Source organism: Trematomus bernacchii, unplaced genomic scaffold (assembly GCF_902827165.1).
Source record: "Trematomus bernacchii unplaced genomic scaffold, fTreBer1.1, whole genome shotgun sequence".
NCBI classification, from domain to species: domain Eukaryota; kingdom Metazoa; phylum Chordata; class Actinopteri; order Perciformes; family Nototheniidae; genus Trematomus; species Trematomus bernacchii.
The window spans coordinates 3,621,528-3,644,729 of record NW_022987582.1 but is presented as its reverse complement, the minus strand read 5'-3'; the positions used below and the strand labels follow the sequence as shown (position 1 = coordinate 3,644,729).

The following is a 23,202-nucleotide window of genomic DNA, read 5'->3' as shown; positions in this document are numbered from 1 at the left end:
TTCTGCCATACTGATAGATCTAATCAATTACATTATATTCGATACATAGGCCTATACAATTAATACATTCATAAATATGTATGCCTACGCAACTAATACATATGGCTTTAAAATAGAAAGCCAAACACAATTCACAATTAATGTTGCACCAGCACCTATATTGCTGGAACGGTACAATCAGAGTTTACAAGGAGCATGAAAGGCGTCTCTTGGAGCATGCGTACTGTCCACATCCGGAGTTGTCACGTGTCATAACAAACGTGTTCCTGTCTAAAGTTTGGTCCTCTGTTCTCTGTGTTTAGCCAACTATAAAACACCGTCAGATTCATGCAACAGTCTAGCAGTTCACTTCACACACACGTATTGTTGCCGTTAGTAACGGTAGCGTTGCCAACATCGTGGATGTTTACAGGAGTGCCAGTCGTCGTCAGGATCAATGGCGTCCTGTGCAACAGAGTTGATAACATCATGTTCCAACATCGTTTTGTCTGCCACAGCATTATACTATTCCTACAGACTATTTAAGGTAGGTGGCATTCAGTGCAGTGCCAAATATCGATGATAATTGGTAAAAAGTTATTTACTAACTTCAATGTGTTGTGCTGAAACCATAAATCGATGTAGCTGACCAAACGATATTCGACAGACATTCACTCCTGTGTTCTGCTTCGTGTCCTACTTGTCCATTGTACACTCATTTTAAATAGAAGGTGGACTTTAATCCATTCAAAAGATATGTGTCCTACTACTTGTAATGTCCACTGTAGTAATACATGTCTGCATTGTCACTGGGTCACATAACATGGAAATTATTGAAAAAGAAACTTCATTACAATATTCTTATAAAATTCAAATACACACATTTCCTATAAAAAAAAGAGAGGTGTGTCCTCCTTATCCAGTTTAATATTACAATTCTGCATTGATTTTGAAAAATTAAGGTACATAAATACAGAAGCGATTAACAATATGTTAATACGGCATATAAAAAAAGAGACATATTTAAATAAAATTGAAGAATCATTCCAATGTATCCTACTTGTTCAGTGTATTATCACAATGCCTTATTCATTTAAAATCATAAGGCTCACTGCCTGTGCATTTGTCTCTCTGTAGGATCACAGAGCTCCTTCAGTAGGCCTCTTCCTGCTCGGACTCTCTGCAGCACTGTGCATCGTGCAGCCCTCCAGCTCATACCTCACATCTTTACAGAGAGAAGCAGAGTGGACCGCCCAGGTTCTGGCTCCAGCGCTGGTCTCCTTCGACTTCCTGTGGCTCAGTGAAGACCACAACACAGCACATACCCTCCTGTGTGGCTCCTGTCTGCTGCTTGGTCTGTGTGACTGGCTCTCAGCCGATGCTCTCACGCTGATGACGCGCTGCCTCGGTTTGTCTTCCCTGTCCTGCTGTCTGACGGTCTGTCTGTTTGCAGGGAATGCTTTAGGGGCCTTTGGCGGTGTGGCCCTCAGCCTCCCATTGCTTGTGGCTCAGAGGGTCGGAACAAACACTTTCGCTCCACTCATTTCTCAAGCTGCAACTGAGGGACTCATCAAGTGGCTTTTAAAGGGCATCATGTCTGTGGGCTGTTGGGCCTCCACACAGGCCCTTGGCAAGTTCCTGTTGGATGTGACTGAGCAATGTATCATGGACCTTTAGAAAATCTGTAGATATCTGTATGATGAGTCAGGATCCGTGTGATGGACTTGGACAACATACACAACAGTACAAAAGTCAACTGGTACTGACCAAAAGGGACCCATGCAAAAGTGAATGTGCCTAACTTATTAGCATTTCAGAACAATTCTGAAAAAGAGTTGTGCTGCACAATTTTTGCAATTACAACAAACTTTTTCAGGATGTTTTTAACTGGATTAATTTTTATTATATTAATATTAATAATAATAATACATTTTATCTTGTATTTTAAGGTATAAAAAGATTGCAGTAGAGTTGGAGTGAGAAGTGGATTCATTGATTAGTAAATTGACTGAAAATGAAACGATACAATATATACAATACATTTTCTAAATGATTTATTAAGAAATTATTGATTATTTCGAAAAATGCCACACAACAGCTGATGGAGGAATTGCTGCTTTTTTCTTTGTTTAGTCATCATAAAACAAATATTGAGATAAAGACTGTTGAGAGAAAAAGCAATCCAAAGAGTTCACCTTGCGCACTTGGAAACATTTTAAAATATATTCTGACATTATCTTACAGATAATATGATTCATTTAAGATTTTAAGAAAGACAATGTAAACATTTGCATTTCTTTCTTCATTTTTGAGGCCACATGCACTAAAGTATAACATGCTTCACATATTTTATGTTTAAGGACTTAATACAATTATTATTTAACACAATTATTAAGGCTGAGATATATGAAACAAGTGCTTTTTATTATTTATTTTGTATCACGCTTTGTGTTTGAAAATGAAAAATCAAGCCAAATATTCAACATGGTAACGGAGTATTGTAGCTTACATTTCCAAGTAATTCAGAAATCATTCAGATATCTGATTTAGTCAATTCTTTGTAGTTCCAATGAAGTCCCAGATTGGGTTTACAGTATCCGCTAAGCATAGACCTTGGCTGAACTTAGTATGAACTTTATTTGAATAAAATACAAAGCATTAACAAAACACAGATGCCACTGAACAAACTCATTTGCATGAGAATATCTGACCACAATTTACAACTGATAGCCGGTCTGCATGACTGTGATGCAGCAATGACCTTTATTAGACATATTGGAGTACCCTCCTGACATTAATTATGCTGTTCAATTCGCCAGCACGTGGGCGGTTTAATTTAATCTTTGATCATTTTAGAGAATGTCTTGCCGGCTGTATTCACTGTCAGGCTGTTAGAAGCCTGCACACATCTCTTCAAAAGTTTCAACATCTAGCTGCTTCAGAGTCTGGGTCCCATTTGTTCTGCAGCCTCAGCAGTATCACTGTTTCCATATCTGCAGTGGTCAGAGCTCTTGGTCGTGCTCTTACCTCACCATGCTCGTTTGATACTTATCAGTAGACATTTTACATAATGGTTTGCTGCAGTGGTAACAGAAATTACCTCATCTGTTTAACATTGTGCCCACATTGTTGTCCTATCAACATTTCCATATTCTGTGCAGCCATGTGAACACTGCAGATTCTCTCTCAGGATTTCAGAATTGTAAGCAGCTGCCTCAGCATTTTTACTGCAGTAAACAACAAGGATTTGTGGCTGTGTTCCTGTCTGTGGAACAATGCCTTTGTCAGACCTCAGCACACAGGTGACCAGGGATATTTAAAAATGTATTTAATTCTGTACACGCCTGTGAATTTGGGTTGCAAAAGGATGATGCTGATTGTGCTGTGATTCATCATTAAGGTCAAGTCTTTATTGGAAACATTAATCTGTTTTAAAATGTCACATGTTGTATTTTATTTATTTTTAATTTGTTAACAAAAATGTGAAAACTAAAGGAATTTTAAGTTGACATAACTTGAATAAATTATTTAAATGCATCTGAAAAAATTACTTTTAGTTACAGAGTATCATTTCCCACCGCGTTACACAGGCTTCTTGTCTTGTGGCCAACTTCTGTACCATATACAGTCCTTGGAAACATCAAATATTGCAAGTGCAATACGTTGAAGTATCTGATTTGTATGAACACCTGGAGCCAGGCACATCTCATCCACCCCTTTCTCTGTTATCACCACCAACCGCTCCTGGTTCAATCTGTCTCCATATAGAAACTGTCACTTCACACTGCAGCGGATCAGTAAACTGCACTGAGCATGCTCGTGCAGATGCAGCCTGTAGATGGAGCAAAGCGGAGAGGAGGAGAAAGAGGAGGAGAGAAAACAGAGAGGGAGACACACAGGAGCTGCACACAGCGCTGGGATGCTGTTGCAGCTCTGAGAACAAAACCTGCATGGGAGGATTCTTCTTTGTCAACACAGATGGAGTGTGAGAGGGGAATACCAATGACTGGGATGTCAGATCGTCATCACCAAAGAGGAACAGACATGTGAAAAGGTAAAAGAGAAACATCTCAGCTTGATGGAATGAAGTGAAGTGTGTCTCTTGAGAAGTCCTGATGTATTGTGTTTGTTTTTTTTAACTGTTATTTTTACATGTATTCTTTCTTTGATTATCAGAAAGACTTCAAGTAAAATTGTGTGTGCTTTTCTGCTGCAAGATAGAGATGAATGAGGTTATTTACTGAGCTTATGTGTCATTTACAGGGACTCTTGGACGGCGTAGCAATGTACGCCTTCTACTCCCTGTTAGTCTACATCTTCTACACCGTCTTCAAGAAGGAAGAGGAGGATGAAGCTTTGGAGGGGGCATGTGGATCGTCCTCAAATGTATGTCTAGCCACATCATGTCTAACCTCGGGGGTCCTCCGTGAGGAAAAGTCATTTTTATTTCAGGGAACATGCCTGCGTCATCTTTACCCCCCGACAGTACAGAAGGGCTCTGTCATAGAGCATGTATACATTTGTGTTTTCATTTTCTTTGCTCATTTGGTGGATTTCTGTGGATGCAATATGTAAATATTTAGCCTGTGCATTACCATCTGACCCTAATGCATGTTGCTGTGTTCAGGAGCCAAGACCTGTTTCCATGGAAACAGGGAGAAGGAGGAGAGATGGCCACACCTCCAAAATGGGGAAGAAGGCTTGTGCTCAGCGTGGTGAATCCAGTGAGTGCTCAAATAGCTTTTATTTTTAGTCCAATGTAAAGGCTGACATGTGATATAGAAGATCAATAAAACATTTATGATGTGGGTAGATTCTACTTATTGAATATTTAGTATATACATTCCTTTACTCTTCATTGTTTTTGTGATTTCTTTTCATCCAGGCAGTAGCAGTGACAGTGATGAAATGTCTCTGAGTGATGAAGGTGAGGCAGAAGGCCCCGACATCCCAGCATGCACTCCTCTAGCTGCTTTCCTGTCCTTCAAGCATGAGGCTGAGAAGACGAGGGCCTCCCAGGTCCAAGTGGAAACAACAGGAAAGGTGACAAAACTGTCATCACCTAATCTTAGCTCCTCACCTGATGCATAAATGAGAAGTTCCCCAAATAGTAACTCCCTATGTGCTGCTCAGCCGACAGAGTCTCCCCTGCTGGCGGTGATGTCCCACTTGCTGACTTTTCTGGAGCAGTACTCCCACTTCCAGCAGCTGCAGCAGCAGGCCGACCAGTACCGGGTCCAGCTGAAGAGGCACCGCGTAAAGCACCGCCGACAAATGAAGGCCCTACGAGCGTCATACCGCCAGCGCCTCAGGGACAAGAGCAGCATCATCAGCAGCCTGGAGGAAGCCATCAGCCAGCAGCACACCCCCAGCCCGCTGAGCGAGGGTGAGGGGGAGAGGGAATGGTCACCTAGGGGAAGGAGAGAAGAAAGAAAGAAAGGGGAGGGGGCAATTAAGGTGCAAGAGGAATGGGTTTTTCAATTTCCTTCCGGTAGGTGTGAGGAGGATGAAAAACAGAGAGGTAGTGGTTGTTTTAATAACCAGAAGTAGATTGGTTGGTGTGAAGCAGAAAATGGCCCTGCAGACTTAAAATCGATAAGAGACTTCAGATTGGGGGAGATCATGTGATGGATGGAGGATGATGACTAAAAGGACAAGGAAAAAAGGGAAGCAATTTCACATGCTCATCATAACAGGTGTCTATCCTGGGTTCAAGAATAACGATAAGATGGGTTTTCCTTTAAACCTATGACAGCTCAGTCGTTTCCATCATTATATAACAAAGTGAGTAGGATTTGAGAGTGAGTCATCAGTTCCCAAGATAGTGTCAGTAGTTCACTTCAGCCATGGGGATTTTCCATTGTTGGCCCACCCTAGATTAGATTTTTTTTTTTTCAGCTTGGGATACTGTACACTTTTTATAGAAGAATACAGTCTTCAGCAGAGGAGCAGACTGATTAGATGTGCGTGTAAGTCAAGAGGCCAGACTAACTCTGTGCAGCTGCAATTGACCTAAAAGCTTTAGATGTGGGTCTCTGCTATGTTTCAGATCTGACCAGATGGTTCTTTGACCTCGGAGCAGTAGGATAGCCGTATAAGCTGCACTGTATTACATCACTTTCATGTGTAATGTACAGTATGGCGTGTTAAAAAGTGCATGAAGCTGTAGTAGACAGATCAGAATCCTGTCCTGATGCTGACTGTTAGTCTTGGAGAAATGTACCTATGATAACCCGGGGGTTATATGAATCTCAGTGTGTAGGTGTGTTTAAAGGGAGGATCTCATGCGTACTGAATCTCATTAGCCACAGGAAAAAGATACATGATTCCGTGGCGAGGTTCTTTGGGTACAGGGATAGCGATTCTTTGGCTCTCTTTCTTGAATAAAACATGGCTCAGAGTTATGTTTTATTCCCTGCAAATGCACTTACACGTCTTGGCACATGCAAGGAGCCACGTGTACTTGTGTTGGACTAAAAATAGCCGGAGTCAATGCCCCAAGTGTGACAAGGGTGTGTGGTCTGTTTGTTTACTGTTGTGCAACGTGCAGGCCTAAGTGGAGAGGTGAAGCTATCTTAGCGTCTCACCTTTCTTGAAAGAGTGTTTCTTTTAAGATCCTTGATGCACAGCTGCACAGGATGCACAGATCCTTGATGACCAGCTGTAGGCTTTGCTTAATTGTTGTTGTTGTCTTTCCCTCACATCACCTCTTCTCCCTGCCCCATTGTGACAGCAAACCTGACATGGCGACATTTATCAAATTAGCATAAGGCCTTGCGATGATCATTGAAAATGCTGCGGGGCATGCTCCATGGAGTTTTTATTTTAGCAAGCTGTTGCTTTGTTTAAATGATCTTCAATGTTCCAGGCTGCACGTGAGAAGCTGCAGCAATCCTGTATAGATCTTTAAAGACGCCCAGGAGACTTGAGGGTGGAAACGATAATGTTAACCTCACTGCAAGGCATGGTGACTACAGGCTTTCTAAAAGAGCTTTAAGTAATGTTCATTAATAATAAACACACAAGCATTTAGGCGTACTGCAGGAATTTGTCACAAGAAAAACTGATCAAAAAAACAGGTCAGAGGAGGTTCAAACGACTATTGTACTATTATTGGTTGTCTGAATATGAATATTGATCTGAAGATGGCATAATATAGCTACGGTTATTTTTGCTTTTTGTTATGCCATCAATATCCAGGCTGTATGATGGTGCTGCTGCATAGGCTGATTTGAATGTTCCTTGTTTATATCCCCCAGGTGAGTCCATCGGTGATGCAGGGACACAAGCTGGGGTTCACCGGCTGGTTGAGTCTCTGTACGGGCTGCAGGGGGAGAGGAGTAAGCTTAGGGGGGAACTCCGTCTGCTGCACTCCCAGCTGGAGGAGAAGGATCTGGACCGACACTCTCGTATACAGACCTTCCAGCAGCAGGTAGGCAGCTGCATATTAGAGACATCCTCAATGCTTGATCCATTTAGGAACAATCTGCTTCAGGAAATCCATACATCCTTTATCACAAATAGTTTATTGTGTTTGAATCTAGTCTCATTACAATATTAGTAATGCAGTTTGTAATAATGAAGTAAGGCAAGGCAAGTTTATTTATATAGCACCTTTCAACACAAGGCAATTCAAAGTGCTTTACAAAAATGAAAGACATTAAAGGTGGGGTAGGTCATTTTGGAGAAACCAGCTCGAGTGCGCTAGAATTTGAAAATACACAGCTGGAAAAGATCTGCCACTTCCTTACAGAGCCCCTCCTCCAACACACACGAACGCGCACATGACCAATGAGGGCACGAGATAAGTTTGTGCACAGATGGAAGGCTGACAGGCAGGTAGGCCATCCAGTTATTTTAGCCGGGCCGTCTCAGATGATTCGTCGTACTTTTTACAGTACTATGGCTTCCACAGATGGATTTCTTTATGGATTTTTTGTCAAAGCACTTAAGATATTCATTGCTATCGGGATGTTAAGAGCATTCCATGGAATATAACAAAAAGTGTATCTCGAGCCGGTTTCTCAAACTTACCTACCCTACCTTTAAGAGCATTAAGAAATAGTGCAGTGGAAACACATTATAAAATGGCATTTAAAAACAGTCATTAAAAAAAAAAGATAATAAAAGAAACATAAGAATTACAAGAATAATCTTTGGCCTTTAAACTATCTTTTCAAGTAGTAATATTATGAAGTAATGACCTATTATTAATGTTTGCAAAAAAAAGTAGTATTGCAGAATAAAATCACTTCACATTGTGCCATAGATAATGGAATCATGGTGTGTTATATAATATATAGTAAATCATGTCTGTACTCTAAATCTATCTCTGTTTACCTCTTCTCATTCCTTACACAGATCGACGAGCTCAAGAGTTGCATAGAGGAGCGCGAGGAGGAGCTGTGCAGACTGAAAACAGCCACTGTAAGCCCTGTGCACTATTGATTCAATCATTTGTCAAGTCTTCGTCACTTCCCTCGTCATCAGCAAAGCTGCAACGTCTGCCCACACGCTTCTAATGAAATGCCAAACATCAGTCAGATGGCGTTGTGTAACACCTTAATTATAAATCCATCTACCAGGATATTGGTTCAAAGATTCAAGATTCAAAGGTTTTATTGTCATATGCACAAAGCTTATGACCTGAGCTCCTCCAACAATCCAACATACATAATAAAATACAAAAATACAAAATAAAAAGTAGTACAAAAGTCTATATACATGTAAATAAAATATGATATGGACAAGAACAGAATATTAAATAAAATAATGTAAATTAAGACAAAATTAAATACGGTTTATTGCGTTGATAACTACTTATATAAATAAGTATATTGCATGATGACAACAGGAATGTTTATCGGGCACTTAGCAGAGCTCAGGTGTTTAGCAGTCTTATGGCCTGTGGGATGAAACTGTCCCTGAGTCTGGTGGTTTTAGTCCTGATGCTGCGGTACCGCCTGCCAGATGGCAGCAGACAGAACAGTTTGTTGCTGGGGTGGTGGGGGTCTTTTATAATCCTGAGGGCTTTCTTCCTGAGCCGCTGGGAGTAGATGTGAGGTATTAGTCACTGGTTTTGATGCATCTCTCGTTGTTATGCTGAACCTTTTATTTCATTTCCTCAGGGGGCCACAGACTCAGAGAAGCGAGTGCTGTGTCTGTCAGCAGAGAATGAGAGTCTGAAGCAGAACCTGAGCGTTACCCAAGGCCTCCTGCAGCAGCTGTCAGCCATCCCCTCGCAATCCAGCACCATGCTCATCAAGGTGAGATGCTCCAGCACCACGAGAGCTTGTGAACGTGCTACAGAGGAAGCCATTAGTCACCACAAACATTTGAAATGTTCTTTGTTTCTCAGGAGAATGAGAACCTCCGCAGTAGAGTGCAGCAGCTGGAGATGTCCCTGCAGCAGCGTGCTGAACAGCTATCACATCTGGAGCGACAGAGCGAACAAAGTGAGTGGAGGAGAGGAGAGGAGCTGAGGACACGAGAGGACCGAGTGAGGGAGCTGCAGCTGGAGTTGGACAGAGAGAGAGGGAAGGAGCCAGAGATAAAGGTACAAGAAGGAATAATATATACTATTGCCAAAAATCTAAAATGTTGAGTAGTTGACCCTGATCAGATGTTTTGTTTCTCTCTCAGTATGTCACCCAGACTGTGGAGGTGGAATCACCAGCCACTTTAAAGCAGCTGACCAAAGCCAGACAGAGGAATGAACTGCTATCCGATAAGCTGGCCAATCAGAATGAGCGGTGCAAACAGCTGGAGGAACACATCAGGAAGTCTGATGAATACAGCTGTAATCTCCAGCACAAGGTAACAGGAGCCATAGAATTCACGCTTAACTAGTTTGGTGTAAATTAGTGTCTGTCATTCCTGTGTTAAAGTATATAGAAATAAAAAAATTATATAAATGAACAGTATAAATCAAGTTATACTTAAGTGAAATAAAAGAAGAGTGCTAAATCAGGTTTTTATACATTTCTCAAACAGCAAAAACTGGATATAAAGTAAGATGGGCTGCTGAAAATAATGTTCTATCATAATAAATACTGATGCTTCAGGCCAAGGCAAGGAACCTGGTAAGAAATCCCAGATGATCCTCTTGGTGCCGTCAACCTTAAAGGTGGGGTAGGTACGTTTGAGAAACCGGCTCGAGATACACTTTTTGTTATATTCCATGGAATGCTCTTAACATCCCGATAGCAATGAATATCTGAAGTGCTTTGACAAAAAATCCATAAAGAAAAATTAATCTGTGGAAGCCGTAGTACTGTAAAAAGCACGACCAATCATTTTAGCCGGCCCGGCTAAAATAACTGGATGGCCGACCTGCCTGTCAGCCTTCCATCTGTGCACAAACTTATCTCGTGCCCTCATTGGTCATGTGCGCGTTCGTGTGTGTTGGAGGAGGGGCTCTATAAGGAAGTGGCAGATTTTTTCCGGTTGTGTATTTTCAAATTCTAGCGCACTCGAGCTGGTTTCTCCAAAATTACCTACCCCACCTTTAATTACAAAATATTAAAGAGACAGAATTGAAAAGTCCAGAGGGGTAAATAAAGCACATGCTGTTTGAGAGAATAAATGATCAAAGTGGTGAAAATCAAAGACAGGATGAGGAGGTTTCCTCTTTGCTGCTGTAAATTCCCAACCAGATCAATATGATTGACAGATGAACTCATTACAGAGCCGAGCCGGCACAGATTGGACAAGTCAAGTTGACATTTTAAACAAAATGCTGTGCGTTTTACAGATTGCAGCGTATGAGCGAGAAATCACTAAACTGAGGGAGGAGCTGTTGAAAGAGATTGGACACTTGGAGGAGAAGAAGGAGGAGGCTGTGAAAGCTGCCTCCACCTGCTCAGCCGAGCACTTCCAGAACCTGCAGGACCAATTCTTCGGTGAGCGATAGAAAACCCCCCAAAAAAAATCTTTAAAGAGACACTTTGAGAAATGTGCCTTTTTGCTTTGTTGCTGAGAATTAGATGACAATATTGATACCACTCTTTTTGTACAGATTAAACAAATCAATTAGGTAAAAAAGTAAGACAGGGCCTGGTAGGGTGATGTTGTTTAATTTGAACAAAGCCAGGCTAGCTGGTTCCCCATTTCCAGTGTTTTTGCTAAGCTAGGCTAACCAAATGCTGCCTAGAGTCGTATCAATCTTCTCATCTGACTCAAGAAAGTGCAAAAAAAAATTCCCTGAAGTTATTATTTGATTCAAAATTGTATATATGCCTGATTCCACATCTTTGTGTCTTTTTGTCAGGCTTGCAGAAGCGTCTGACTGCACTCCCTCCAACTTTACGCTCCATGAAAACCGACTACACCAGTCTGAAGAGCCAGGTTAGAAACTTCTCCGACTTTTACGGAGCAGCTATCAATGACGCAAAAAAACAGGTACGTACTGTGACTCCACATCAAGACTTACAACCTTGTTGCATATATTAAGGAGATTGATCAATCTGACCAGCTCAACAAGCCTAGTTTACTTTTTTTTGTTACATATTTGTGTGTTTGTCAGGTTACAGCAGCTATTAGTGAGATGTCTGAAGCCAACAAAGATCTCCTGGAGAAATACAGGAAGGAGGTTGCACTGCGCAGGAAGTACCACGAGCAGCTGGTGGAGCTTAAAGGTAAGCAGAGAGGAAAAAGAAAACACTGCAGAATATGAACCGTACATCATTAATTGGGCCTTCTTTTTGTCAGGCAACATCCGCGTGCTGTGCCGTGTGAAGCCGGTGCTGAAGGAGGACCAGCACGAGGAGGGCCAGTCTGTGGTGGTGACCACGGACCCCAACAACGAGTCCTCACTCAATGTGCTGAACAAAGGAAAGGATCGCATCTTCGAACTGGACAAGGTCTTCCACCCTCAGGCCACACAGGAAGAGGTATGAGGACGCACAGGATATGCAGGAAATATAATAGTAATAAGATCTAACACTTTATTTGGTTTGTTTTCAGGTCTTTCAGGAGATAGAGCCTCTTGTGACGTCCTGCATCGACGGCTACCATGTCTGCATATTTGCCTATGGACAAACTGGCTCTGGAAAAACCTACACAATGGAGGTATCTAGTTGTACTGCATTATTGGATCTGAATATTGATTACAGATATAATAGTACACACTCAGCACATTTGTTCCATAATGTGGGCTGCAGGTTGAGTATCACTTTATCTTCAGGGCAGTGTGGAGAACCCAGGCATCAACCAGCGAGCCCTGAAACATCTCTTTAGTGAGATCGAGGAAAGGAAGGACATGTGGACTTACACGGTGACCGTCAGCTCTGTGGAGATCTACAACGAGGTGCTAAGGTACAATGTTCTGCACTTTTATGTCCCTTTAGCCTGTAATATATATGATATCTACAACATTTTCACATACTGTTCTGTTTTCTATGTTAGATATCCAATTGTATCTAAAATCTTTTTCCCTAATCAAAAGGTTTAAATAGTTTAACAGTTTTTATAAAGATATTGCCCCTTTTCTGCTCCTATATTTCCTTTTTGTTGTTTTTTTTCCTTTATTGTTTTTTTAGTAATAGACTGGATGTCATTGTAAATATGGATTGCCCCTCAAGTATTATACAAGTGTAAATAAAGGTTGAAAAAATGCTGTTTCTCAGAGACCTGCTGAGTAAGGACGGAGAGAAACTGGACATTAAGATCAACCCGGACGGGACGGGACAGCTGCATGTGCCGGGCCTCAGGGTCATCGAGGTGAAGAGCTTTCAGCACATCAAGAAGGTTTGTTTTTAACAGTTTGTGCTGATAGGATAATTCATTACTGTTCAATATATAAAAGTATTTCATTTATGCAAATTGTTCTTGTTTTTGTTTAGATTTTAGCCAAAGCTCGAAGGAACAGGATCACCTTCGGCACTCAGATGAACCAGCACAGCTCCCGCTCCCACGCTCTGCTCTGCGTCACCGTGCAGGGCACCGACCTCGCCACCGGCTCCAAAACCACCGGTCAGTCACATGGGCACTTATTCCTCTACAGGAGAAAGTGTGTCCTTAATATTTGCTATAAATCTGAATAAGATTTGGCATTTCTCTTTGAATCCATCTCTTTTATTGAGTGCAGTCTAATACATTATGCTAAATCAAAAAATAAAATACTTCCCAAGGGACATCACTGTGAATATCTGCAGCGCTTAGTCAGAAGAGAATTTAAGAAAAAGAGTATTAGAGCATAGGACGAGCTTCTGATCAGGATCCAGTCAGACAGAAGCTAGTCCAGAGATGACAGTCTGCATCGTTCATTCTGAATTCACTTTTCCTTTCTCAGGAAAATTGAACCTGGTGGACCTGGCTGGCTCTGAGAGGGTTTGGAAGTCTGGTGCAGAGGGAGAGAGGCTGAAAGAGGCGCAGAATATTAACCGCTCCCTGCTGTCACTGGGTGACGTCATTCAGGCACTGAGAGCTCGGCAGACTCATATCCCTTTCAGGAACTCCCGCCTTACGTACTTATTACAAGACTCCCTGGGAAAAGGTAGCAAGACTGCCATGGTGGTGCAGGTGAGATTTCTGATACAAGTGTCTCAGCCTTAAAAGTGTAACATTTTATTACAAAACTACATTTGTAGTCTTCTTTGATGCGTGTCATGAGCCTTGTTTTGTTTCCACGAAAGGTATCTGCTCTGGAGAGTAATGTGGGAGAGACATTGTGCTCACTGAAGTTCGCCCAGCGGGTGTGCAAGGTGGAGCTGGGTCCTGCAGCCAGGAAGATTGAATCTGGTGGAGGACAGTGCGACTGACAGTCACTCACTTCCTGTTCCCCAGTGACCCCCAGGAAGCCATGAATCCACAAGTCAGATTCTCACCCACCTTATCAACCAATCATAACGCCTCAATATCAAGGAGATCAACTGCAATCCTGCTCAAGGGCTAAATCTGAGGAGGTCTGTGTGGCAGCTGAATGCCAGCCTTTGATTGAGGTTGGGCGTTCAGGCCTCCTCGTTGCCATTTCCTGCTTCTGACAAGCGATAACCCTTTATCTTTCGCTAATCTGCATGCAGGAGTATTTACTCTCCCACTCCGAGTGCCAAAACAACCTCTGACTCCCCCCAAGGTCTAGATACGATGCTTCCTTGAACTACAATATCTCAGTTTCCTCTTGTGAAATACCAAATCCCAGGATTGATCTTATCAGCTTTTTCTTGCTGATCATCACAGTATTTAAAGCAGCGTGATGATAGAGAACAGGTTCAACCAGCTTCCAGAGCCACAATATCAACACCTCCGTTCTTAGCAGTATTTATTATCTTGCTATTAATATCTGTAGTTTGTGAGCTTCATCGCTAATGTTGTATATTTTTGAAGATTGTAGTGTGTAGGGGAACCTGTTTTGTAGTCAGTGAGTATGGCTAATAATCATTTCAATGACACTTTTGTCACATTAGTGCAGTTTTTACGAGCTTCAGAAGAGCACTGAATGGTTTCTGTTTCTCTTTAGAACCTATTTGTCTTTTGAGAACAGAGGAACGTTGTTGAAGGAACAGGTGGCCTTGAATGAGAAGTGGTGATGAACGGTGCAATATGTCCCTGTAGAGGAGACAGTTTAGGCCTACGTTGGAAGAAGCACTTTATTGAGGGAAAATAGGAACTATTTAGTTCAGGAAAGGTATATACGTGCTTGATATAGATATCACTAGTGAATGTCATACCAAAAATCGCTTATCGTTATCTGTTCATCTTTGTTCCTCTATTTATCACCCATTGGATCAACTTGGTTCAATAGTAGCAAGACATTAATGTTGCAGTAACTATCATGAGTGCATAGGGCTCACTTAAGAAGGCCTAGTCGGTGGATTTTCAGATCGTTTTCTGAATAAATACGACTTATTTAAAAAGTGTCTTCTCTTATTTGATGTCCAGCAACAAAAGAATAAATATGTTTTAGTAATAACATCAAACTACAACAGCTACCGCTTGAACATCTCAAGATGTAAATGTTTATGGGCAAAACTTTGTACATTTCTAATTATCTCTAATTACATTGTTAATTTTGATGTCAGTGTTTTTGCATACTGTATTCTATCTCAACATATATTGATGATATATATTTTTTTGTTTACATATGCCGTGATAAAGGAATTAATCCATATTGCCCCTCCCCCCCAGCCTCAAAATAAAGACAACAGGCATAACAAATAATAATCAGGCATTTGAAAAAAAATCACATTTTACTTGAAAAGATAAAAAATCACAGAAAAATATGGATGTAACATGACCAATGCACATTAATAAACCACATAAGCAGAATGTTCCATTACATATCAATGTTATAATGTAATGATACAATGCAGGAGTCAGAAGGATATCATATGAAAACCTGAAATATTACTTTACACCCTGAAAGTGGCAGTCTTTTTGAAAACAACACAGATGTGACAATACTGTCCCGTGTTGTAGGCAGAGGCGATCACTCTGTAGTCTTCTTATTTATTTTTTTATCCGTCACATTTTGGATTCAGTCCGAGTCTCCGTTCTCCACTCCTACTGCTCCCACCGCCGCGGCCAACTCCTCCTCACTGCCTCGCAGACGATCCCCTGGGCACACAAACACTCACGGTCAATCTGATCATTCATTCACTGCATTCTTCAATCAATAGATGTTTAACATTTATAGAGATCATGCAGATTGAGCAGAACCTGGTTACGCTTTTATTCAGGTTGATTAACATTCACATATTGTAACTGAGCAACCCTGTTATCACAACGACAGAGAAGCAGAGATACTCCCAGAACAAAAAAACGATGTTATTTACAAAAGTAAGTACAACCCACAATCATGTTTTCATTTACCTTAAGCTGTAAACAAAAAAAAGAGTTGAAACCAAAGTACAAGGAGTTACTGTTGTTTACGTATTCATGCCATTATAAACCTAGCCTAGTGTAGACATTGTGTTCTCCATGATAGCTCATGGCTATTATTAGAATGTGGATCACACATCACTGGAGCAATCGCATCATTGATGTAATCAGATGGCGTCAAGCCCCTTGAGTCTGGAAACCACAGAGCAATTAGCCTCATAATTCACGCCTCGCTCCGACCTGCTCGTCACTGTGGTGCAAAAAAAACATGAAAAAGGGAATACTCACGGATGAGCTCAGCGATGCCTCTCTGCGTTCTCCTCTCCAACTTCTCCAGTTTCTTTGCCACATCACGCTTTAGATCCCTACGATCAGAAACAATAGATATAAACAATAAGATGATAATGTCGGTAACATTAAACCATACGAAGGTTTTCTGCAATTTGCAGGGGGAAAGATAAAGTTCTAGGCGCTCTTACCAGTCTGGTTTTCTTGGGGCGAGGTTGGCCAAATCCTGAGGAAATAAAACATCTGTTAAAGGTAGGGTAGGTAAGAATGGAGAAACCAGCTCGAGTGCGCTAGAATTTGAAAGTACACAACCGAAAACAATCTGCCCCTTCCTTCAGACTTCCTTACAGAGCCCCTCCTCCAACACACATGAACGCGCACATGACCAATGAGGGCACGAGATAAGTTTGTGCACAGATGGAAGGCTGACAGGCAGGTAGGCCATCCAGTTATTTTAGCCGGGCCGGTTTGATTGGTCGTGCTTTTTACAGCGCCACGGCTTCCACAGATGACATTTTTTAATGTATTTATTGTCAAAGCATTTCATGTATTCATTGCTATCGGGATGTTAAGAGCATTCCATGGAATATAACAAAAAGTGTTTCTGAAGTGAATTACCTACCCCACCTTTAAAGCAACTACAAAAAATGTGACTCTTCAACAAAATAAATCACAGTTACAAAAGAAAAGGACGACTCACCACTTCTTCAATGATGGGTTCTGGGTTAGCTGCGTCTAACTGGTCTTTTACTTTGTCCTCAACTGCAAACAAAGAAAATGTATAATTATTCAGAAAATATATGGTTAGCAGGATGCTAAATGTTTGCTGTTCAGAAGCTGACCATGTGCTATCGCTTAGGTGTGATGTGAGTACTAAGTGAATGTTTTCTCAAAGCTCTTTTATGACTGAAGGCTTCTCACCTGATGCCGGTTTGGCTTTGGGCACCTGCCTCTCCTTCAGCTCTTCATCCTCTGGAGTGTAATTTCTCAGCTTCAGCTCTCTGAGGAAAGAAAAGCAGAGTAATGCGTGTTTACTTTAGAGGTAGGACTGAATACAGAGATGCTAAACTTACATGATCAGTCACCAAGGATCTCACTCTTTCTCCCTTCCAGGAGGTGGCAGTGCAGCCAAACATATATCACCAGAGATTAAGAAGCATAAAAGGCCATCTGCAAACCCAACACAGCTGCACGTTCAGTGTCCAGACGAGGCTGGGTATAATGTCCCTCTTTATTCCTATGAACACGTCTGATTAACATGGTCCACCTGCTCCTGGGCATGGACTTGAGAGCAGCAAACAGCTGAGGAATTCTGTCCTTGATGTTGAATCACGCAGTCTTTCATCACATATGCACAGAGGAATTCCTGGCGAGTTTAGCTGACATCTCTGCAGATTATACAAAAGACGTCCAGACGCAGAGGTAAACTATTGTCCCACCGAGCTCGGACCAAGAGGGTTTATCAGCTGCTCGGAGCTTAACATGGATTTGCGATGAGACTCGAGAGGGTGCACTCTTGATACATTCATCACACCCCGGCTGCCAGCAGACAGACCGATGCCTTGTATGGGTATGGGCAGGAATGCTGGTCATGTTCTGCCTTTGGCGGACTGAGGGTTACTCTTAGTTCACACACACACGTCTCTCTGTGCCTCCAGAGTCTTTCCTGAGGAGGAGTACGTCTACATATCTAATCTTATATAGAATTATCAATGCCACTCATATTGCAGTCACAATAAATATATTGTTTTTATCTTAAATTAAACAAAATATTCTTATAACTATGAAATACAACAAAATTAAAATAATTGAAAAAAAGGAAACTACATCAATGGTTGTCGTAAAGTCCTTAAAATTAATTCAACGGTTTGAATAATTTTGCCCAAATGAGCTCCACAGTCACAGTGTAACAAAGTCCAGATGCCCTGACAGACAGTTTGGAGTAGAGAAAGAGCAACAGGCCATCAGCCTCCAATAGATCATATTGGGATGAGACTAAACATAATAAAAAAAGGAGGGAACGATGTGCCATAGATCAACAAATTGAAACTGACCCTTATCTAGGTAGCATCATTACAGGCGTAAAGGATGACACTGATGGTGACTGAATGCTGCTTTGATTTCCAGTTGCTGGTTTTGTTCATGCTCGCTCGCTCTCTCCGTTATTAGTGACGACTGTGCTTTTCTTACAATGACAAGTCAAATGAGAAAAAGGCCTCTAAAGCTGGGCTGCATTATGCAATGTGATGTGTGGGAGTTTAAGTGTTGGTGTAAGGGTGGCAGTTGTATAAAGGAACATGACTTGCAAGAGAAAATGAAATTGCATTCTTGCCATTATTCATCCTTTTTTTTACAAGATTCATAATTTCTCCTAAACATGATGTTGGATGAAAGACGGACAAAAGTCCTCTATGGAGCGAGTTGGGGTGTAAGCTCTATGGCAATGTGTTCATTAGATTTCAAAATGGTGTTTTTTGTGGCATGAAAGGGAAAGCCAACACAACACTAAGATACATCATAGGAAAATGAATATGACTGAAAAGGTTAATATTGAGTCATCTTTTTTTAATATCCAAACTGAAGTTCATCTATCCTGGCTGGTAAATGTCAAGGTATTTTTTATAGACTAAAGTACATTTGGTAAGCGAGAGAACATAAATAATTTTCCTTCAAGCAGGACCAAAGATTACAAGAAAACGTACTGCACATGTTTTGCCTCCGAAGTTTGACGTTGCGTTTGCTTTTCTTAACCGTCTCTTATTGCGTCCAAACCTTTAAAGTGCGTTTACACATTTCTACTTCAAGCACACTGTGGCATCAAAGAGAGCCTGTGATCAATTCGAGCCTGGGTCCCAAGTGTGGCTCTTTCAAAATGTTTAGAGTGAACCGTGGCTGAGGAGAAGCTGCAGCAGTGTTCGAATGTTTACACTGATATCAAGCTGCTCCATTCACCAGAGCAAAACACAAGACAACAGTTAGCCTCCTCAGTGAGCCACAGAGATTGTTTAAGCTAACATGTTAGTCATATCACTATTTTAGAGGCTTTTTAACTTCCTTGAAATCATAGTTTTTATTTCCAAACCATTTAAGGCAAGTCTTCCTAGGTTAAAAAAAAGCAGCCCATCAACACCTAACAAGATGTAATAGGAAAGGCTGCTTGGTGCACTCGGTGTCTTCTGTGCAATAGGTTTGGAGAAATGTGTGGTAAGACACAGGAAACTGAAAAACCACAAGTTCTAATGTTTTTCTTGTGGATCATTATTTTAATATGAGCAATAACTTTAAGACAAACATGTTTATTGTTGTGTTCTTTCATGTGTGGGCTAGGCCATTTGATCTCACATAAAGATGTAATAGCAAGACAAGACAAATTAAGACAGATCACACCACACCTTACCATAACTGCGTCTTGATTCAGCAAAACAATGATTGAAGTTCCTTCCTTTAACACTAGACCTTTTGCTTCACTGACATTGGTCTAAATGAGTCATGTTCATTGTCATGAGAGAGCTGTCCTGTTGGACTGGAGGAAAAACAGCGGCACTCCCTCAGTGCCGTCATTAAATATAAACAATGGAAACAAGGTCCTGTAGGACAGGAAAGATGGCTGCTCCTTTCTACCAACTGACACAAAGTAGAGTAACCTGCAGGATATTTGAGCAGCTAATAGCACGAGGCTGTGATCCGGCCCAGGGTAAACACTGCGTCTTATGACCTGCACTGTGTGACAAGGAGATGGTGTTCAGATAAAGGCTATGTTGGAATACTTCCAAATCAGTTTCTCTTCTGTTTTATGCAGCTTAACATACCTCAGCTGAATGTGCAGTGAGCAACATTTTAAGAGATCTTTACATGCTTTATGAAAAGTATGATTAATTAAATGTGTGTGTAGTGTGATGACTGACCTGTGCCTTGTTTCAGGAAGTTCCTCTAGAGAAGCTTTTTTGTTCTCTGGCTCCCCATCCTCCTGTTCTTGTCCCTGTTAAAATATCATCATGTCATGAGTAATAGAACTAAACCAGCCACATTTAGGTAAACGCATGAGGAAAAAGACTTGCAGAAAAATGTTTTGAGCCCCAGTCATAAGTTTTAACAAAAGAATAAGAACCCCTCCCATCTTGCATTTTCCAGAAGAGGCTTCCTCTCCACTTTTGAGAACAATTCAGGGGACTGACTCATACTTGGAGTTCAGTACAATAGGAAAACAAGTCCCAGCTTTAGGAATGTCAACAACTGTTGATCATGGCTAGTCGAGCCAGTACGCCTCAACTCAAAAACAGCTTAGTGAAACACATTGTAGAATAACTGCCAAAACAGCGGCTTGCACCTTGAACAGGGTGTTTCCTGTTGAATGAGAATTCATACTCAGAGCTGAAAGATGATCACAGTTGAGCAGATTAACTGTGTATTGTTTAAGTAGTTAAACTCAGAAAGCCCTACTGAAACGCGGCAGCCTGCTCTCAGTCCCGTTTACTACATGGTTTAAGACAAAAAGTGTGCTTTGATAAAGATATGACATTTTAATACTACAATTACCACTGGAATTAGCTCAGCACACATCTTGAAAACAACTAATAAGATAGAATTCTTAGACACTTCATACACCTTACATTTGACTGTAGAGTGTGCAGCCACAGATAAGTGCTGTTGTTTTGGTGTGTTTTCTTGCTACTTGAAATAGATTCTTTATTTCATAGGCACCTTTCTTGCAATTGAGGTATCTACGTTCTTCATGCAAATTCTCTGTTAAAGCTGTAAATGTTTTCTTTTCCGTTAACTTCATAAGTGTGTTTTTTCCTGCCCGTGTCCAGTTTACATGTGTGGCAGAAGGTGTTTTCTCGTGTTCATTGTTGTTCAAATTAATCAGGTATTGTTAGACTACATCTATTATTCCTCCATCAATAATTCAGTCGGTGAGCTGAACGTTAAAGGTAGGGTAGTTAAGTTTGAGAAACCGGCTCGAGATCGCTAGAATTTGAAAAATCTGCCACTTCCTTACAGAGCCCCTCCTCCAACACACACGAACGCGCACATGACCAATGAGGGGACGAGATAAGTTTGTGCACAGATGGAAGGCTGACAGGCAGGTAGGCCATCCAGTTATTTTAGCCGGGCCCGCTAAAATGATTGGTCGTGCTTTTTACAGTACTACGGCTTCCACAGATGACATTTTTGTATGGATTTTTTGTCAAAGCACTTAAGATATTCATTGCTATCGGGATGTTAAGAGCATTCCATGGAATATAACAAAAAGTGTATCTCGAGCCGGTTTCTCAAACTTACCTACCCTACCCTACCCTACCTTTAATAGATCAATACTGGTTAGCTTTTATTGTTTTCAGCTTCAGGAGTCTTGCAGATGATTAAAGTTGACTTATAAATCACCATGGTTGAGCTTCTAAATAAAACAGTTAGAAACAGACATATTTAATGCAATATGTTTGTGAAAGAGGTTGAAAAACGGATGTTATTTACAGTATTGGAATATCCATGGTGTCAGATTATCTCTCATTATCTTTACCCCATTATAGCCATCTGAAAAATCTCTCTCTATGCTCCATTGTATTCCAGACATTTATCATCAGAAGCAGGACTTTATATTGTGTGTCTTTGATGAACTTTTATCATAAAATACTTTAAGGAGACAGAATGTTTAAATCAAATCAGATTCCTATCACTTTAAGGCACCTTCATGGAATTGTTCAGCTTAACATCAACCAGTTGTCTTATATGCAAGGTAAACCAACTGCTGGATCAGCTCTAGTTGTACCAGTCTGTCGAGAAGCATACCACTTAGCTTGTATATATAAAATACCATCAGGTGTTTGGTTGGCTGGCTAGTTTGAACATGTGCCTTCTGTTTAGTTATAGTATTTCACAGAGGATCTATACGATTATTAAACATACATATCGCGGGTGAAACCTTTATCTAAAGCTGATTATATTTTGGCAAAAGAGTTTATTGTCATTTGGGTTAATACATTTGTTATAGTTTTTAATCATTCATGTTAACTAATATTTAGCTTAAATTTGAACTGAAACGTGAGTAACAAACTTAAAAGGCTCTGTTATTGTCTCTGAATAAAATACCAAACAAGTTAGCCAAGAAACGGACTAATTCATTTAAAAAGTAGATAAATGTACTAGCTCAGTACTCCAAAAATGTACATAAAGACTCCTAATAGCACAACAAAGACAAGAACTAAAGCTACTACTGATTTTCCAACTACATTATTAAGCTAACGTTAGCTTCAAGCTAAGTCGGCTAACGTTTCCTCACAAATGAAGGGTTTTATAGAGGCTATGTTGCATTTATCAGACACCAGGCATCACGAAATGAGTCACTTACATGAATTTGTTTATCTCTTATTGCTTTTAACCTCTCTTTTCTCTTCAGGGCCTGCTCCTGTAGTGACCCAACATTCCGCTCCATGTTTATCTCTACACGCCGCTCAATGCTCTCTGAACTCCATTAAGGGTCCTGGCTCAGGATGTGAGAACGAGCTTCGAGCACATCGATTGCGGTGGCTTGTTGCCTTCTTATCATGTGATATTGTTACATTGAAAATAATCTTTAAAATCATGAATTAGATTGCTGAAATTTGAAGAATTAATATTTTAAAATCTAAAATCCAACATAGAATAATGATATTTTACACATTTTTAACACAAACCATCTTATTAATGAGTAATGTGGAAGACCATGGGATAATATTTGAATTGCTTGACTTTTAATAGCTTATATGCTATTTTGGAAAGTATTCAAACATATCTATGGACTCTGAGCAGAGCTATACATTGAGGGGACTACACTGGCACACTGTCCCGCCTGTTGATGGTCCCACTGTCAGGTCCTGGATAGGAATGTAGGCCATCGCCATGGTAATACAGCTGCCCCAAGCTTCATGGTATCCATCCTCCTAATGACCAAGTGTGTGACAAAAGGTGCTAACAAGGTTAAAGAACATTACACTAATAACAAAATAATCAATTTGTGATACATGTTAATGGCCCAATAATGGACAAATAAACTGTTGTTATATGTTAAATATAGGCTACCATAGATAATAGGAGAAGTTGTCTATACTGTAAACACTCTGAACAACAAACACACCT

General features: G+C 40.8%; 3 protein-coding genes across 4 annotated transcripts; 2 read left to right on the top strand and 1 right to left on the bottom strand.

The window, feature by feature from the left end:
- Positions 1-258: 258 nt before the first annotated feature.
- On the top strand, positions 259-3,529 carry LOC117480147. The gene is made up of 2 exons (XM_034127338.1): positions 259-526; positions 1,117-3,529. The coding sequence occupies exons 1-2, from the start codon at positions 437-439 to the stop codon at positions 1,654-1,656; spliced, it is 630 nt and encodes a 209-aa protein (XP_033983229.1). The 5' UTR covers positions 259-436; the 3' UTR covers positions 1,657-3,529.
- Positions 3,530-3,824: 295 nt separating this feature from the next.
- si:ch211-257p13.3 (kinesin-like protein KIFC3) lies at positions 3,825-15,035 on the top strand. 2 transcript variants are annotated; one of them, XM_034128133.1, is made up of 20 exons: positions 3,825-4,033; positions 4,243-4,365; positions 4,607-4,703; positions 4,865-5,022; positions 5,113-5,365; positions 7,239-7,411; positions 8,341-8,406; positions 9,108-9,245; positions 9,338-9,535; positions 9,622-9,795; positions 10,733-10,880; positions 11,249-11,379; positions 11,504-11,615; positions 11,689-11,870; positions 11,944-12,048; positions 12,164-12,294; positions 12,606-12,726; positions 12,822-12,951; positions 13,271-13,500; positions 13,614-15,035. In XM_034128133.1, the coding sequence occupies exons 2-20, from the start codon at positions 4,264-4,266 to the stop codon at positions 13,737-13,739; spliced, it is 2,775 nt and encodes a 924-aa protein (XP_033984024.1). In that variant the 5' UTR covers positions 3,825-4,033; positions 4,243-4,263; the 3' UTR covers positions 13,740-15,035. The 2 variants fall into 2 exon arrangements, with proteins under 2 accessions (XP_033984024.1, XP_033984023.1); XM_034128132.1 differs by lacking the exon at positions 3,825-4,033 and having other exon boundaries at positions 4,165-4,365.
- A 118-nt stretch (positions 15,036-15,153) lies between these two features.
- ccdc12 (coiled-coil domain containing 12) lies at positions 15,154-22,605 on the bottom strand. The gene is made up of 7 exons (XM_034128134.1): positions 22,436-22,605; positions 19,992-20,065; positions 17,008-17,087; positions 16,787-16,848; positions 16,278-16,312; positions 16,087-16,163; positions 15,154-15,534 (listed from the first exon to the last, which is right to left on the bottom strand). Exons 1-7 carry the CDS (start codon positions 22,517-22,519, stop codon positions 15,455-15,457), a joined length of 492 nt encoding a protein of 163 aa, XP_033984025.1. The 5' UTR covers positions 22,520-22,605; the 3' UTR covers positions 15,154-15,454.
- Positions 22,606-23,202: the final 597 nt, after the last annotated feature.